Here is a 20,301-nt window from a genome sequence, read left to right as displayed (position 1 = left end):
CCGCAGACATACCGCTGTGCCACTGGGGGGCAAATTACATAAGAATAACTAGTAAAGTCACCGATAATCAGTTTGAAAGATAATACGAACGACTTTTAGTTACTTATGTTTTTCTTACTGTTAATCCGTCTTCGTAAATTTTAATGAATTACCTTTGGACTAACTTTTTGTTGTTATTCATCTTGTTATTTTTATAGTATTAGAATGTTGTTGGTTTGTGCAACATGATACTGGTTATCTGCTATACGTTGAATAATAAAAACATTTTTATTTTTAAAGAATGACTATAAGTTATGAAAATAAATAATTAGAGACGCTGTTACACATCTTATTGATCATTGTTCCATACGACGTTATTTGGATTGTTGAAGTAAATACGTGGATTAGAAAAAAAAGAGTAACAATTATCACAAACAATCCATATTAATACGCAAATTTCATGATTAGGCACCTAATTTCAAAAAAGTTTTAAACAGGCAGTTTTCATATGCATCGCTATATATATATAATTGTGGCAATTATATTTCAGGAATAGTAATAATATACTCTAAACATTGCAGAATAGAGCTTTTACTGTTAGTTGTCATTAATCTAGATAGATTGCAAAGTTGTAAGTATCTACAATACAGGAACGAAACGTTATACAAATGATAATTTCGAACACGAAAAGTAAGACAAAAATGAAAGAAACACGATTTAAGAAAATATTTATTCACAATAAAAAAAGTAAGCAAATTAAGTAAATATGACATTAATCCAGAAAGGTATACCACACAACAGGGCCAAGCAAGTGTAAGCTTTATGGAGATTTGTTTTGAATTTCGCCCAAAACTACACGAGGGCTATGAATTGTTTGGTTGTTTGAAGTTAAGCACAAAGCTACACAATGGACTATCTGTGCTCTGCCCGCCAGGGGTATCGAAATCCGGTTTCTAGCGTTGTAAGTCCGCAGACATACCGCTGTGCCACTGGGGGCTTAGCAGTGAAAGACTAGAGGGAAGGCAGCTAGTCATCACTGTCAATTCTTGGGCTACTCTTTCACCAACGAATAGTGGGTTTGACCGTTACATTATAACGCCCAACGACTGCAAGGGCGAGCGTGTTTGGTGGGACGGGGATTCGAACCCGCGACCCTCAGATTGCGAGTCGAGCGCCCTAACCACCTTTTATTGTCGGAGCAAAGAGGATTAGCCGCAGGTTTATGACATTTCTACGTCCGGTTTACTAAAACTTAAATTATACGCAGAGCAACTGCATGAAGACTTATAATAAAAAATCATCGAATATATCCTAACAAAGGTATATTTTTAAGAGATGTGAAAGGATGAAATTAGTAATTTTTCAAATGAGTCATAATAATAGTAATCGTATTCAACAAGAACATTACGTGTACATTGAAGTAAGGATCACGATTATCGATTTATCTCTTAAACTTCATGAACGTTTTAGTAAGTAAAACTTGAAATAACTTCTATAGAAAAAGCTTAGAAAACCCCAAAGAGGGGAGATAATTTTACTTCTAGGATAACTTGGTGTCACTATACAAATTAAAAGCGACATACAATTTAAATAAATTCAATTAGCTTCGATGTTTCAGTTTTCCCAACACAGATCACAATAAATAATTACTTTAGGAACACATTTAAGCATATATGTTTTTCTTACAAAGATTCTAAATAAGTAAAAATCTCAAATTATTTTCAAATTTATATGACTTCTGACCAGAAACATATCTATCAGCGGAGCAAGTTAATTAACATGACTGCAAATTAGTTTAAAACTTGTGAAAACTTGCATAGTAACTTGTGCACCTCAGTTTTTGCTGTTGTTTTTGTATTTTGAAGATGTTTCCTTTCTGTAAAAATCACATAATATGCCATATTTAATTTATAGAATAATTATTCATTTGACTTTTTTTTCTCCAAATTAATCTGCTTGGTTTGCCTAGCTCACTCTTGTGGTTTCGATCCTCTCCATAATTTCAAAGGATAGCCATAGTTATTACACTTCCCACAGATCATCAAACATTTCATCACAGAAAAGTGCCTTCATTTCTTTCACCAATGCAGACCCTCAAAGCAAATACCATGAAGGATGTTGGACTCCTGTCGTGTTTAAAACAAGTCGAAGTTATCAGTGTAGCGTGAAATATAAGTCAGGCACGAAAAAGAAAAAATTCCATGCACAAAATTCGTTTTTTTTAAACAACAAAAACTCCAACTCTGGGAAGTTGCATTTAACCATATAAAATGTCGTTAAACTCCAGATTCTTTTTTTTTTAAATACTGACGTAATCTATTATCATAGAAAAGATAATGCTGTCTTTTTCCAACACCGTTTCCATTTTACCACCCCATAAATTTTATAACTACACTCATCCATTGGTTGGCAAACAAATAAAATCTTAGAAGTTTTAATGAAATTTTATAGAACACACTGTAAATAGTACTAAAATAGGAGATGATTTAACACTAAAAAATAATTTTCCTTCTCGGTTACTCAATTCAGAATTTCCAACATAAACAGAAATTTAGGCGCACGTGGGCTAAAAGGCCAGGCAAGATATTCCTAAAATTTAATTACACCTGTTCCTAATTTTGAACTGCAGCTCCTGTCGCTATAAAATCTTTGACCGACTTTATGAATCGAATAACGGACATGATTGTCATGTTGCTAACCAGCCCACAGCTGAAAGTATAACTCATATTCAGCGGTATCACGAAGCGACCTGATACATTAACCACCAGGCCATGCCCGATCTAGTCAGCTCTGAATTATACAGTAATACTACTCTATCAGAGAACGAAGATCATTAGTTCAGAATAAGAACAGAAAAAACTAAGGCAATATTTTGATGGCTCGTATTACACAACATACAGTCAGCTTTGGTTAACAAGCAAATCACGTTTGCTTGAAATTTAACATTTGTCTAATAGTATTTATTAGGATAGTTTTTGTTTAAGAACAGCTTTACGAACATCTGTCTTCTTGTTTAAGGACATACTTATAAACATGTTTGCTAATTTCAAGACATTTAAGATTAATGACAGAAATATTTGTATCTCTAACCTTCTTATTTTCTATTCACAACCAAAATTATACGCATTTTTTTATCATGCTGAGAAATTCATTAAAGTTGGCGGCATCACTAGTTCTTATAAGCAATGTGTGCGTTTTTTAACGTTTTTATTTTACTTTATGTAACCAGATATGAACTGATTTACTTGTTGTGTCGTTGTGACTGTTAAAATGAAAGTAACGTATGACCTCCTTGTCTTAACAGCTAGAGCGTGATGGACCAACCTAGTGATCTAACTAAACGTTTCTAATGCACTACTATGCTTTGACTATACGAGAACGAAAGCACGATCTCTCTTTATCTTGGCACGTTTTGTGTATAATATTAACTTAATTGCATGCTCTATGTATGAATGAAATGTTGAGTGAAATTTGTAATAATTATTAAATAAATATCTTTTATAAGTGAAGGTGACATCGTTTCAGTAAATAGTGGCGAAACTAACTTGTTTGTTTGTATTTTGCACAAAATTACACGAGGACCATGTTGGCTAACCGTCCATAATATCGAAGTGATAGACTTGAGGAAAGGCAGATAGTTAAAACCACCCACTGCTGTAACAGACGACATTCAACGAACCTTTCCTCAGTTCGGCAAGCTACCCAAACAGCTGCGCTTTCCCAGTGAAACTAATATTATTTAATAGTAATAAGAATTATTAGGAAATTATCTAACGATAAATACTAAGCCTTTTATTTGACTGTGTTACAAAGCTATATTATGGCTTCACTATTTAGGCTAGTTTTTCTAGTGATAGATTAAAAAACAAATAAAGCTGAATTAGTTAATTTTTAAACACAATGTAATGAATCACCTGAAAATATATTATATCGGTAACAAAAATGATTGGAACACTCGCTTACATACTCAAAATCCATATAAACTAACCTGTATATATATTACACTGGTAGAAGTTTCTTCCACTATGTCCTCCTGTTCTTCAACATCTGTTAAAAAGTCTGCTTTTCTGTCTGTATGAGCCAATGTTCGTATTCCCGTAACCTCAGGGGGATCTACTGGCAACGGTGTGATCACAACTGAAATAAGGTTGTGCATAGAGCGATAATTATTGCTATTTGTTTTAATAAGTTTGTTTGTTCATAAGCACAAAGCTACTCAGTGGTATATCTGTGCTCTGTCCACAGCGGTTATCGAATCTTTATTTTTAGTGCTATAAGCCTCCAGATTTACCGCTGAGTTACCAGGTGAATTTCTGCAGGATATATGTATGCTAATTCTTGGATTTTAAAGACATAATATTGGTGTTGAAAGTAGCAAAATCCGATTGATATTGTTTTAATTCAAAATACAATATTTCGGAGTTAAAAATCATTAGTGAATTGTTTTCTCTGGAATACTTTGGCAGTGATTTAATTCAATCAACATTAAAGGACATTAAGAGTTGGGATCATAAACAAATAATAAATTGAAAAAAATATATATATAATGTTTTATTTTACTTACACAATGATTGCGGCTGTAAAGGAATAAGGTCTGGATCGCCCGAAGCTGTAGATTTTTCAACAATGTCATCACCTCTTGATATAGTGGGCCTAAAATGGAAAGGATGGTGGATTGAGGTTTGAGGGTATGTTGTGGTATTTATATATATATATATATATATAGAAGTTATTTTATTGGAATATGTTGAAAGTTTCTAGTTGGTAAGTAATATCACGGTTTGTTTATTGCTAAGCGCAAGGCTACATAAATGACTGTCTGTGATCTATCTAACGCAGGTATCATAACCCCATTTTAATCGTTATACACTCTCAGACATTTCGCTGACCTATCAAAGAAGAGGTAAAGTAAATGCAGTTATAACCACGTGATAGAGTGTGAATAAAATGTTGTTATTTTTTTTCTCTGGTTAATGTCAAATTTTGTGTGAAAATAGTTTTCCTTTGAATATATCAGGAGGGTGAAGAAATTCCTACCTTCTCCTTTCATTGAAGTTAGAAAAAAATAAATTAGATAGTCCGATGATGGCAGGTTCTAAGCCATTAAAAAATACAGTTGCATTGAGGTTGACATTGAGATACAAACGAATGGGCTGTAAGTGTAATTTGTAACTGGTTAAAAGCACAAAAAAGGGAGACTTGTTAAATTTGTTTTTTCTTTTAGAGCAAAGCCACATTGAGCTATCTGCTATGTCCACAGTAGGGAATCGAACAACATATGTTAGCGTTGTTAAGTCCATAAACTTGCCCCTTTCCTACTGGGGGACCGTGGCAAAGAGAAAATGGATATTAGAGCTTACTTTAAGATAATAATCTCAATATCAGTCCAGCTTACGAGTAATATTTGGTTTTTAGATTCCAAAGTTAAACAAATTAATGCAGCGAAAAATAATATTAAAGGAGAATATAGATAAACTGAAATAACTAGATGAAAAATACATGAATTAGTTGAAGAAGGTTACATAGAAGGTGAGATTGATGAGGCAGATGAATATCGTGGGCATCTTCATGAAATATTGGCTAAAATAAATTATGTCCTTAACCTACTCATCGTTTGGCATGGGCTTCAAACTTATCATAAAGCTGTCCAAAATTCGTTAAATCATATACATTAGTAGCACTTGCCAACATTTATTCGAATAGTTTCATCATAATCGTTACAGTAATACTCAATACTGCATTAGCATTCGAAGCTGCATGCTTCAAGACAGAAATTTCAAATTATTTGAGTTTAAAAGCATTTGTCAATTCAGCGTTATTACGTATTGCAGACTCATATGTTTTTGAAATATCAGAAATTCTGTCATATTTTTGTCAAATCCTTCTACTTCTAATTTAGTAATTTTACCCTACATTAATGTTAGTGTTCATAATAGCCTGTCTTAGCCGTCCATAATTTGAAAACCATCGACTTTCACTCATATTAGAAAAATCGGATGTTTTGATTTTTTTTACGACGAAAGGAAGCTGTGATTTCAATGAAATCGAAAGTTCAGAAAAATTCAGTAATTTTTAGAAACCTTTCGAAGTTGTTATTAATGCTTTGAAAGTTTTGAAGAAATGAAAAAGTACAAAGTCATAAAAATTTTATAATACTTTAGACAACTGTTGTTGTAACTATTATACTGCCATCAAGTTGATATATTCTACTCCTGGGTTTTCAAAGCATGGGGAATTCTGGGAATTGTTCTTCATGAACTTATATGATATTGACGGAGTCAAGGTACTCAAAGTATGGTAACACCTAAACTAGAACAGTGATTCATTGCTTTATATTCGGCAGGTTTTTACTTCAGCCGCTAACATTGGAATAATAATAGGAAATAGGTGTAAAAAGATTAGAAGAAACTGTCAGGAGATTTACTTGGAACTCTACTGTCTATACTGAAAAGAACAGAGTATTATTCCTTTTGTTTCTTCTAATTCCTAACTCATCTACTAGCAATAAAATAACTACAGAAAATAAGTGTGAAAAGGTGAGAGGGTAAACTCTGACCATAAGTACTTTGAAATTTTGTAATCACTACTAACAATACTATACATTTTATTTTGCAACCTTTATTTTCTTTATGCTGTGATTACTTACCTACAACCTGGAGAAATGAGTATAATGTTACAGTACAAAAACTGACAAACAAAATATAAAACTTTACTGAAAATGGAAATGATATTTAATTACGAGGTTTTTCATTTTTAATTTGTTTTAACTGTTTATTATTATTATAAAAGTAACTAAAATCATACAAATATAAAGTTGTTAGGCAAGATAAAAAAAGAAAAATAATAGATAACCTTCATGGGATATATGCACCGGAAGTTTCTGCATTACCATGTTTGATAGAGTCGATGCGTGTGCGCCGCGAAATTTTCAACTTCTGTCAGGGTATTTTTAGTCAGACACAGTTCAAAGGTCAATAGAACAAAAATTAATAAATATAAATAGATTTATACTGTTAAGAGTTTTAAACTATTTAGAATAATCATTTGAGGTTTTCTATTACAATTTGAAGTTATTATAAAAGAAAAAAGGTAATTTAGATTTATTTTCTAATTTTTATGATGGTTACGAGGTCGGTCAAATCGAAGAACACCATATAGGGTTAATATTGATAAAAATAACAGATTAAATATAAACTTTTATTTAAAAAAAACGTTTGATGATGTAACGAATATGTTATTATATATTTATTTTAATATAAACGTTTGTTTAGATTAAATTTATATTTAGAAACATATATAGCTTATACTGTTAAATATGTATTGCAAAATTCCCGCCTATTCTGCAAAGTTGCTGAAGATTCTCGAGAGTAAGAATCAACAATATATATGTGTACCTAAACACTTGTGTCAACGTCAGTATTGTTACGTAAAACTGAAATTTCTAGAAAGCCTCCACACGTCTATAAATATAACCATTGCGACGCCCCCCCAAAAAAAGAATATTTACTATTAGTTTGCTATAATCAGTGTGCTATAAACTTTGGAAGCTATAACTGTGATTGTTATAACGCTTATCAGTCGAAAAACTTCAGATACTTGACCAGGGTTATTTACAAAGTTCGAACATTACAAATAATTTAACTTCCGTGGATTCTTATCGGACATTAGTATTTTCACGAAAACATTATATAAATTCATGGTGGAAAACTCGGCATGTGTGGCTGGTTAAGTTAGTTATACCTACGTCAACTCGTAATCAACTCGCTCATCGTGAACCCTCGATAGGATATTGAAGAAGTTCCAGACTAAAAAGAAAATCTTATATTACTTGTAAATTTGTGAAACTTTGGTTTATAAATCATTGTTTGTATTAATTATTTGTAATAATTGTTATTGTAAATTGTATTATTGTTTGTATATTAAAATATATTTGTATAAAAAAAGAAAAAAACCGTGTGTATCAATCTTGTTGGCAAATATCATAACCTGACTATATATATCGGCTTTTACTTAACTGCTAAATCCAAAGTACAATTAAACAACTAAATCTAAATTATCACTTAGCTCCGTTTCAGACCATTAGGAATTCTAATACATAACAACGATTATCTAGAAGGATATAGAGATTACCCAAACGAAACTTGACAAATTTCACTTTTAATCTTAAAATCAAAATTACTTTGTACGTTGGATAGTTAATGTTCTGAAAGAAAAATTCACGAGAAAATCTTTAATAAACAAATTTTTTGAAAACATAATTCCAAAACCAGATATTTTGTGTATGAAATTCTTGTAATGTTTACTAATAATCTGCAAAATTTTGTAAAGACTTGTTTACATTTTCAAAAATTATAGTACAATTACTCTCATAGATACTTTTCTGGTTACGAGCTGGGTGAATTCTACCCTTAAAAGGATTATACGTATGAAGTAATTATGTTTATAAATACTAAACTTCAGAATCAATTGGTTAATATATTATTAGTAATTAAAAGCAAGTCAACAGGCGAGGGTGAGGATAATAGGTTTAAATTATTCTTGAGATTTGTTGCGTAATTTATCTTAATCTATTGTGAAATGTTGAGAGTCGTTAGTGGCGTACATCATAAAATCTTAACGCTATTCTAGTCAGGAAGAGTGCGAAACAATATCAATAAAGTCATTCACTGTCCTTTCACTAGAGTAAATAAAAGTGTTTTTATATTATAAAATAATTAATATATTTTAAAAGTATCAGTGAGACATAACATAAAATTACACTTATGATATAATGCATGAATGTCAGGTTTTAAGAGTATATGTTATATATACATAATTCGAAGTTAGTTGCACTTGGCTTATACTTTACGAAAGCTGAAAGCACAATTTCAAAATTTAATGTTTTATTAATTCCATATACCTTCATCCTATTCACCTCATGTCATCTGTGTACTAATTTTTATACTTAGAATTTTATGAATTTATAATGTAATTTGCTAGAAACTGTTTACGAAGTGATATTTTTCACTTCGCAGTTTCATTCTTTTATGATTAAATGTAGAATTATAAAGCACTATTATGAAGCTAAGTAAAATATACGCGCGAATGTTCAAAAATATCTGTAAGTGGAGCTTCTTTAACAACTTAGAATGTTATAAAAACATTCAATCCTTGCAGCAAAAATACTGTGTTAAATTTGGTCTTTCCAGCTTTAATGATTGTATTCAATAAAGTTTAACAGGTCTATATACGAAACTGATGTTTTTAATGATTTTAAGGATGATAATTTTCAAACCAAATTGCTTCAGTTTGAACATACACACATACACACACACACACACACATATATATACATATATATCAGAATGGAAGGCAGGAAACTTTCACATTAACGAGTTATGTACGTAGTGTTTACTGTTTTTACCTCATGCAACATTCGGAAGACATTCATGAAAAGGGTGACTCATTGAACAGATCCTATGCTACATATCGATAGATTTTCTTACACAACTACCTCGGTGGAAAGCATATATTTCCTAAATTATCAAGCCTTAGCTATTCTTCGCGAAATTATATAATGCTTTATAGTCGTAAATATTTATTATTCTTATTCTTTGTTCGAGAATTGGACGATGTATAATTACTTGGGTATAACATATACCAGAAAGTATATTAATAGCATTAATCAAGTAAAAGTTATATAAAATAAATTTCAATTCTAAACTATTTCCAAAAGCCTTCTGAGCATTTCAATTTAACCATCAGCAAGTTTTCTTTTCTCTTCTAAGATAACCAATGGTTTGGATAATAAATGAAACTTCCATTTAGGCGAATAAAATTGTGTGCAACACCTTAATAACCAAAACGGTTTAAAAAGTATGGCATATTCAATACCACTATCTTTGTAAGTATTTCGCATTACACATAAAATCATATATATATCTGTAATCGTCCATGTTTATAATGATCTTTCTAAAGAAAATTCTATTTCTCACAAAATTCAGTTGGGTTTCGTTAATTGCTGTGTACTCATCTTTTAAGCCCCTGGAATGTTTTGTAAAAACAGATAAACTCTGTTTAAGAAACAAAAATGTTCTTGTTAAATGAAATGCCTTGCAATTTTCGGTTCCGCGCTTTTTACTGATCTGCAGGGATTTACTGTTTTGTTTATCTACAGTTCCTTTGTTGCACAGTTGTTGGCAAGTAATTCAATGGTCCCGCTTCCTTGGGCTTAAAGAAGTGTAGAAAATTTGGAAGCAGTGAAAATCTTACAAAATAAATTTTCTAAGTGATTAAATGATACTATTTCAGAAATACGTGAACACTGTCTACTTCGTTATAGATTCTCGAATCATCACACTAGGATTCAAAGAAAGATAACTAAAACATCTGTCATTTAATAACCAAACATGTGCAGATATATTACATGTGAATTTAATAGACATGTATGTCGTGTACAACTATGAAGCTGGTGTATTTAATACACCGACATATTTGTTTTCTATCTTCTTATCAAAATAGAATCGAATATCAAACTTTAATCAAGGAAAGGAAAAATATTGTTTTGTAAACCATCTTTTAATAAATGATTGATAAAAAGTTTAGAAAAAACGACCTTTACACTCCAGGTATATATATAGTTTTTTAATATTTTATATGTATTTGGAGTGTAACGGTCGTTTTTTTGAAAACTTTTTTCATCAATTTCTGTAAGTCCATCCATTATGCACTACAAATTTTGAAAGACAACTAAACATTTTAAAAAGTATGTTAATATTGTTTGTTAAGTAGATCAAAGCATCTTAATAAGTATGTCAATATTGTTTGTTAAGTAGATAAAAACATTTTAATAAATATGTCAATATTGTTTGTTAAGTAGATCACACATTTCTATCCATTATACATACTTCTTCACGCTAAAATGAACGAATAAAATATGTCACCTTCCAAATTTTCTAAAATTTAAGCGTTATTACTCTAGCTCCATATTAATGCTAAGAATCTTGCAAATTGAAATGTTTATCACCGCAATATAAACTACACATTATTGCTGTGTGTCCACCAAAAAAAAAAGATTAATCTATGAAAGCAGCAGTTTGAATTTATGGCAGCATCTATAACACAATGAAATCATATATATTAACATAAAAAATATATTTCCAAATAAATAAAGATATAAACATAATAGACAAATGTCATGTAAATTTGTTTTTATATTTAAATAGTTATTTTTACCTTAGCTTTTGTTTCCCCTTACATAATTTGAAGGATACACACATATCTACAAAAACAATTTTGTAAAATATGATCATATAAATAAACTGAGACATATTTGTAAATAAAACAACACTGAATACAAATTTTCATGAAAAATGTTTTAATAATAACTCCAGGGATAACTTACAAAAATTGGCTTTGTTTTTTATTGGCTCTTTTATGTGTTTTCTGTGAATATGAATAACTTTTGCGTATTAAACTGTATCTTAAGAAAACAAAAGAATATTATAATATTTATTTATAATATATGACAATTTACTGTGTTAAGGCATTCTAGTGGAACTTACCTTTCTTCTTTGATATGCTCTTCACCAGAAAGATCTAAAAATGTTTGAATAGAAATACATTAAAATAAATATAAACTTTGAAAATATAATTTAAAAAATGACCAAACATCTATTTAAGCGCTAACTGGTTATTAAAAAAACATTGTATAGATTGTTAAAATTAACACACACTAACTATATAGTGTTGACACGTCAGGTATCTAACTATCAAGATGAACACTAATAAAAAGAGATTTAGAAAGTGCTGGTCCTTTCAAATCAACCAATGTGAGAGCCCACATCAGCTGCCTCTGAAGTCTGTGTGTTTCAGGCATTTAAACCAATTCGCAATTTGAGAAAATAACTTAAGCCACATTTCACAAACTACATTTGGCAGAAAACATGTAACGTTTTTGGCATCGCCAACAAAAAATAGACTACACCCTCTCTGAAAGTTTTGTCCAGTCACTTATCCTGCGTATCTTCAATGTATCAACCAAGCTTAAGTGATTTTAGCTCTGCATCAAAATTGTGTGGCAAAAACTAATAGGATCCATTCCTCGACTTAGAAAATATGAAGGAAAGAAAATAGCATCACAACTTTTCTTAAGATTTTTACTCAAACTAATGTAATTTATTGATAATCTAAATGTAAAAAAGTTATTATAATGTAAAGTAGTTTTTCACGTATAAATGAACACATATTGATATTTGTTTTACGTTGTACAATACCATTCTTATAAAGTGTGAATTCTTATAGACAAGAATATTTAACCTTTTCTCACTGGATACTTCTACAGGTATAATTTTTAATGGGGCGCTAATATTACATAAATGAGTGTGTTAATGTTTTTTTTTCATAGCATTTGATCTTATCGTCAGGTTCTGGCATAATACAACGTCATATGTGTTATACGAGTGCTCAATAAAGTTTTAACAAGAAAAACTTGGACAAACTAACTTGACATTGAGCCAAAGATTTCGTCAGCGGTGGCCTATGACATACAAATATTGATATTAATTTCTTCCTATAAGAAGATGTAGGACACTTAAGAATGAAGTGATGACGATCATGAATATTCTTAAAGCTAGTTTATTTTACTTAATGACTTAAAAATGTTAAAGTTTCTTACGTTGCATAGTATTATGTAATGAATGTAGTGACTGACAGTCGTTAAATGAAGTGAACAGATTCAGTTCAGATACCATAAGCAACTCCGAAAGCTCATTTTCAAACAAAACTACTGACTACAGTTTGTGTTTTATTTTTATATTCTTCTTAGAATTAACTCAGTCAAATGGGTCTCCGACTTTTTGAATTCCAGAATACAGACAAACGTATATATTCGATCAACGGTTTTATTCGAATATTTAACATGCATAATTATACTATATTAGACGTTCATTGTTTGTAAAACTAAAAACAGCACACTGATAAGCTATTTATTGAAATAGTACAAAATCAGTAATAATGTTATAATAAACAATAGTTCAAGACTAATAGGTCTTATAGCTACTACTTTGTTGTCTGATTTTTAATGAAAATAGAATATTTCGAATCTTTTGATATAATATTGGATTTTTCCTTTGATCTTGATTTACTCCAAATGTATATCACATGTAATAGTTTTTATTGTTTAGATTGGCATGATCTAAAAATGAATTCACATCCTATTTCATTTCCCTCACTTTCATTTAAAAACTGAAACTGGTGAATCTATGTTTAATTTTCAAACTCTAGTTATTCTAAAAATGCATGTCCTGTGTGTCCAATAGCTATTTACAATCCTCAAAACATATTATTTTCACTATTTATGGTGTCAAACAGTCTAATACACGTAGTTAAGTATCAAATAATATTGATGTTTATGTTTTTGTAAATAAGAAATTAGATATTATGAATTTTAGTTTATTTAATACTCACTGACATACCTACCGTAAAAGAAGAAAAAATAGATTATTGTTATAATCAGTAAAATCTCCTGATACGTATATTCTAACGACTCTTTAAAAGTTACATTACTTTTTCTTGTTTTAACTTTGTACATAAAGTACAAAATAAGTAAAATATATCTAAATGAAATTCATTTTTATTAATTTTTGAAATTCTATATGTAAAATGTTATCTACATTTTATTTCTCTACGACTGATGGTAGCCTTAAGGGAATCCTTTTTTTGTTTTGTTCTTCTTATTTCTTATGAATTTTTCTCCTTTTTCATATATATATATATATATGAACATATATATTGTTCATTGCTGCCTTTCTGTATGTATCATTTTTTATGTGGCTGCATTTGATACCAGTAAAAGAAATATCACTTTAGCTACAATAATCAATTATGCAGTTGGCCATATATCTTGCTTTATGTAAATGTGAACTTTGTTTCTATTGAACTGTACGTATAGCACCCTTAAGTTTCATTATATATATATATATATATATACTAAGGATGGATATCACAAAAGTATTTCAATAGTTGCATGCTGTGGCAAGCAAATTAAATGTTGGAGTCACAGAAATGTACTTTCTATTTATTATTTTGTCATTGTGCAAGCGTTGAAAACTTTATATTAATAATTTAACTTATGAATTATTTCACTGGCGATGCTATCTTGTTAACTGTTGAAACAAATGTCTGTGGGTATTTGTATTCTATAGATCTAGACACGCAATGCTTTAGTGAAAATTAAATTAAAAAACTAAATTAATAAACTTTTGTGGATTTTCAGCCACTCCAATAGCTCTCTTGGGAAAACAGTGCATATCCAATGATTTCATATCTAAATTCAAATATCTTAGTACTTTGAAAAATCCACCTTTGTTTATATTGCCTTAAAGAATGTTCTCTTGGGGAGACTTTAATGTTTAATTCTAATTACTGTAACTTACAGCATACCATAGATTTAATACTCTATACGATGACTTCTTCTTCCTTACACAATAATCCGATTACGAAAATGACTGTAAGACTTGCAATTTCTTATAGATAATAATTCATTTGGTACACTATACCAGATCTCTGTATGGATTTAAGTAGGATATGAGAATGGCTTCTATAGGCTTGTAGAGAAAGGGGAGTTCTTTCTCTAATTCTTAGATACACATGGGTTGATCTGCTGAAATAAAACTATTCGTATACTAGAACTAAAATATTTTAGTCTATACGTTATCATGTATGACGTTAAATAAAGTGATTTATGCTTTGGACAGTGGCTTATGAAATGAAAATAGATACACTTACATTTTTACATTAAATTTCCAGGAAAAACAAAACATTAGTTTTACTATATATATATCTACTCAATTAATTTAAATATAAACATGAAATTTGATATCTAGGATATTTAAATTCGCTATAAATTTCTTTTGTAAGATAACTTAATAAGTTATTGCAAAATACGATTTTTATATGAATATTGAAAACTGACAGGAAATGCTAAGTGAAACATAAAGTTAACATATCTTTTTTCAGAATGATTTCCTCTCTTGTTAGTGTAAGTTATATTAAATGTTTCAGATTTATTAATTGATTATTTAACTAGTTTCTAATGTTTACAAAACATGATCTTACAAAAAGAGTATAAATAACTTTATGATTATTGCTATTCAACTGGCTTACGAAATCTATAAATTTTCGATTCAGTGTAGTTTCAACGAAACACTCTCTAAAGATATTTAAGTGAGAGTCTTAATTATCGTTTAATATTCAAGGATTAATATCTTACGCCATATCTAATGCTTATTTTATTGTCTAATTTGATATTGAAAAGATAATGAGATAGTTAAAAAGCTTACACTTCCAAATAAGTAATGTGGTTAGAAATTAATTAATATTTTTTAAAGTACAAAATATAATTAATTGATTACTGCGTCTAATACTTTTATATCTTCATTAGGTCAACATTCATGAACACTCTAGAAATCATATATTCTTAGAGATGATGATGAATAAGGATAATGTTTGATGTCTATCTATGTCTGTATTATCTTGAAGTTAAAAGATGTTATTCAATACACAGAGCGTGCACAAATTTCACCTATTACAGCAGTTAATTATAACGACAGACGAAGTCTGAGTGTGAATATTAACGTTTCACTCTCTTATACTGTAAATTTACTTCGTTTTCTCGAAGCTTTGGGAAAAAAAAATCTATCTATTATTGTAAGAATATATCATACTAAATTTTTATTGCTTTGTCAAGTTTATTGTTTGAGGACACAACTAATTTTACGATAATCAAACTATAATCTTAACCTTAAGTTTACTGTCTGTCCCTCTATAATTACTTTTGTTAAAAACAACTGTAACTGCGTTCTTCACACAAACAGATTAAGCGCTTCATGCTTGACGTCACACTGGTACCATGCATTATAGTGGCCACATAGCTCAGAGGCTCTTTCTCCTTAGGGACGTACGAGTTATTGGGATCTATATGTTCCAGTTCTCCCTGGGGATGTACGAGTTATTGGGATCTATATGTACCAGTCGATGACCTTTTAAAATGGCAGTGCTTCTTTCAATTCTTCGCCTTAGAATATTTTCTTAGTTTGTGGTGTGGACCATAAACTACGAAACTAAAAAAAACTAAAAAATGAAAATACATATACAGTCTTACCCTTCTCCCTTCTGTTATGCTTGAGTCGAAAAACGAAAACAATTGTGATAACCATTATGATTACACCAGCCAGTACTCCAAACAAAATGCCCAATACAGATTTTAAAGGTGAACTTGGAGAATTACCTAAAAAAAAAAAAAAAAAATATATATATATATATATATATACAAATATTTTTGTCAGGAATAAAACATAGTAGCAAATCATACTGTTTTCTATTTATAGGTGTTCATGAACTCACTGCAGAAAATAAACAACTCGTCAATAAGCGAGTGTCTGTAAGTGGAACACCTTGAACTTCACCGAAATAAATAAATATATAAACAAACGTTTATTTATTTCTCTATAAATATTAAAAATCAAACTCTCGGTAATGTTCTTAGTATGGTGATATAAAATATCAGAAGAAGAAAACTATTATTTTAAAGAATAAGTACACTGGTGTAATAAAACTTTCATCTTTCAACACTTTTTTACAATTTTATTTAACGAACTGGACTAAACTGTGGAAAGACACACTTTCTCTCTTAACCATTGTGAGTATATATATATATATATATGATTTTACGTAGGCATACGTGATTGATAAAAGAAACTTCAAACAACATTTTAATGCGAAATGTTTCCCTTCTTTTTCGAACACAGAGAGATTTAATTATATAACAAATACTTTGGTTTTTGCTATTTTACTTTTCCAGCAGACATTTTCCACTGCAACACCAAGCAATCTGAGCTTCAGGATAATCAAAGCCTTATTCTGTACTTCTCTTGTAATGACTCGATAACCCACTGGTACAACGAAAGCTCTAAAGACTTATACTAATCGTTCTCAGCGCTGAAAAAATAAAAGAAGTGAGCTTGGTTGTTTATACACGTTTCGTCAGTCTACGTGACTCCTAGTTTTATATTCTTCTATATATATATATATGTATGTATATCACAAAATATTTAATATTAGCACAGTCTGTCCATAAAATATGTTAGATTTGCATGCTAATTTAAAAATTGTAGCAATTTTTTATTATAAATCACTAAAAATATATATGTAAAAGTAAAGAGCAGACATTTCTAAAGCCCTCGAGCCTTTTCTTTGCAATCTTCTGTATTACTGAATAACTTTGTAATTATACTACATGTAAAAACAAAAGAGTTACAAATAATTTTCTTACTTTTGTGTGTGATTATGACTGTTAACGTAAATGTAATCTTCTATTATAATAAATCAATCTTACTGTGTAAAGAAAGGAAAGTTATCATCTTGTCCACGTATTCCCAAAGAAACTAGTTATACAAAGTGAGGCATAGTTTTCCTATCGTTTTACTTTGTGCAAGCTAACATATTTTGCTATAGTAATTACATTGCACTTAAAAATTCGGTTTTCTGTTTATCACACACAATATTATCAAACGTAACGTGATGAGTGAATAATGTAAAACTTTCACTCTTGATCTCATTCTGATTACAATGTTTTCTTACAAGTACCACCATTTATTATGTACAAAGATAATTCGTTCATGTATTCAAAAAAAAAAAGACAAAAGAAAAACAGAACACAATATCAATCCACTAACACCTCTTCAAGTATAACATTTGAAGTGTTTCACTTCTATTAATTAGTGTGTTGTAAACATTTTTCTATCCGCCTAGTAAACTAATATGATACAATAACAACAACAAAAAACAAACAAACAAGAAAACTAGGCACAAACATAAAAAACACAACTATAAAGAGGTCGATAAAAGGTTCATAAAAGGTTTCATACAAAATCTGTAGGCCCGGCATGGCCAGGTGGTTAAGACGCTCGACTCGCAATCCCCGTCCCACCAAACATGCTCGCCCTTTCAGCTGTGGGGGGCGTTATAATATGACATTCAATCCCACTATTCGTTGGTAAAAAGAGTAGCCTAAGAGTTGGCGGTGGGTGGTGATTACTAGCTGCCTTACCTCTAGTCTTACACTGCTAAATTAGGGACGGCTAGCGCAGATAGCCCTCGTGTAGCTTTGCACGAAATTCAAAACAAACAAACTAAATCTTTATTATGGGTATCAATGTGTCAATGGGTTTACAGCTGATGAAACAATGTATTCTAATTATATCTGATATAGCTTGAATTATATATATTTAAATTAGGTATACTCATTATTAGATATATATATATTTATGTCTGATTTATGCATGACTTGCCTTGATCAGAAGTCATATTAATGATATTTGATTAGAACCAAAACTGTTTAAATGATTATAGCATTACATACAGTTTTAATATAGTGTTGAATATATATAGTACATGTAGGAGTAACAGAATATGATAAATTATCTATATTTGCTCATGTAGTTAGAAGTAAGTATTACGTTAACTTACCTTTCACATATCTTTCTGTTTGAATTGCGTTCGTAACATAACAGGTTTTAAAGCAACTTGAAGATAAGTATAAAAGTTTAACTTGTTTGTTTATTGAATTTTTACACTTAGCTACTCAAGGACTATCTGATCTAGCCGTCCCTAATTTTGAAGCGTTAGACTATAGGGAAGGCAGCTAGTCAACATCATCCACCCTTTACCAACAAATAATGGTATTAACACTCACATTTTAACGCTCCCATGACCTTAAAGACGAGCATTTTTGGTGACGGGTTTCAATCCTGCGACCTGCAGATTGCGAGTCGAGCTTCCTACCCACCAAACCATACCATGTTCAAACTGTGAATAAATTATCTTGTTAACTAACAATTTATTCTTACTATTTTAAAATCCATTTCTCTGATAAGTGCATGTGAATGGTTTTATATGTGCTGAATCATAAGATATTAAAAATTCCAGTTTACTCAGTCAATATGTTTACATATTAATATTGTATGACAAGTACATATGATGGTAGTTTTTCAGTGTGTACTGTACAAAAGCGTCATTCTCATTGTGTCTAGAATTACAATTTAGTCCTTAAAAAAGATAACATTAAACGATATATTTTACATGATGTCTAACATCATTATATAGATTTGGGTGTTTGCATTGTTTTTGAAGGATTGATATTAGCCATCCCTACATTTACCTCCTTTTTGAAAATGTTTTTCTTTACTTGTTTGCTTGTTTTTGAATTCAGTGTTTCAATAGACATAGGAAGGTTGTATTTATATAATACAATGAGGTTCTAACTGTAATATTTATTGTTTATCTATTATTGGATGGTAATTCCTGCTTCACCCTGTATTTAAGCTTTTTGAAGGAACATCATATTTTTGCAGGAAAGTTAACTACAAGGGGTAATGATAACATCGTTTACACTAGAATTATGATTTTTTTTAAATTACTACTAGTTAATAATACTTATAAAAGCGGATACTGCGTTTGAAACTGTGTCACCTCAGTGAATGTGTTTGAGAATATGATTTTGGTTTTCGAGTTATCATGTAATAAAAAAAAAAGAAGGAAGAACAAGAAATTAAAAGTTGTTGCTATGATATTTGCAGAAATTCCCAGAACTTGTAACTCAGTCATTACATAGATATTGTTATAAAAGAAACAATGTCAAGTATTGTAAAGTTCTGATGATCTATTGTGGAGATATTTAAAATACCATTTCGATGAACAATCCGAGCCATCCCTACATAGGCAGTACTACCGCCTACCTGATATTCCGGACGATTTAAATTACTGTCGTATTTAAACAATGTTTGTACTGTTTATATGCGAGGCTTACTATTATTATGTACTGGTTTCCGTTGAATTAATATGATCCTGAAGATAAGTATAATTCGGTACTAGCTTCTGTTGAATAATTATGCTTTGCGAACTAAATATAAATAAATTGATCGGTAGTTTATTCTTGTTCACTTTATTATTCTTAGAATCCTGCAGCTGATGATGTTCATTTTCATAACTGTTTTGTGTATGCCTAGTGTTTTACTAAACAATAGGCAAATACAGTTTCCTTCTTCTTTGTTCACAAATTCTTTGTTTTTATGGGTCCTAGCGCTGAATTTCTAAGACACCTACGTAATTTAATATACTTTTTTAAACAAAACAACTCCTTTGGATATTTTATTTTGTAATCGGATGTACTAAGCGTATAATCACAAATACGGATATATATGAAAGTAAAAACATACATTTCTTACTTTTTCAATTTTTTTTTTACATAAATAAGTGGTTATATATATATATATATATATATAT

General features: G+C 30.1%; 1 protein-coding gene across 1 annotated transcript in view; it reads right to left on the bottom strand.

Moving 5' to 3' along the window:
- Window positions 1-20,301, bottom strand: part of LOC111085381 (nephrin-like) — an 83,250-nt gene that overhangs the window by 20,764 nt on the left and 42,185 nt on the right. Inside the window, exons 9-12 of the mRNA XM_022383672.1 lie at window positions 16,121-16,246; window positions 11,523-11,556; window positions 4,544-4,632; window positions 3,968-4,116 (exon numbers count right to left, since the gene is read on the bottom strand). Coding sequence (XP_022239380.1) covers window positions 3,968-4,116; window positions 4,544-4,632; window positions 11,523-11,556; window positions 16,121-16,246 — 398 coding nt within the window. The remainder of the gene's footprint in view (window positions 1-3,967; window positions 4,117-4,543; window positions 4,633-11,522; window positions 11,557-16,120; window positions 16,247-20,301) is intronic.

This window comes from Limulus polyphemus, unplaced genomic scaffold, assembly GCF_000517525.1.
Source record: "Limulus polyphemus unplaced genomic scaffold, Limulus_polyphemus-2.1.2 Scaffold359, whole genome shotgun sequence".
Lineage (NCBI taxonomy): Eukaryota > Metazoa > Arthropoda > Merostomata > Xiphosura > Limulidae > Limulus > Limulus polyphemus.
The sequence above is the reverse complement of the archived record's forward strand: the minus strand, read 5'-3'. Positions and strand labels throughout refer to the sequence as shown.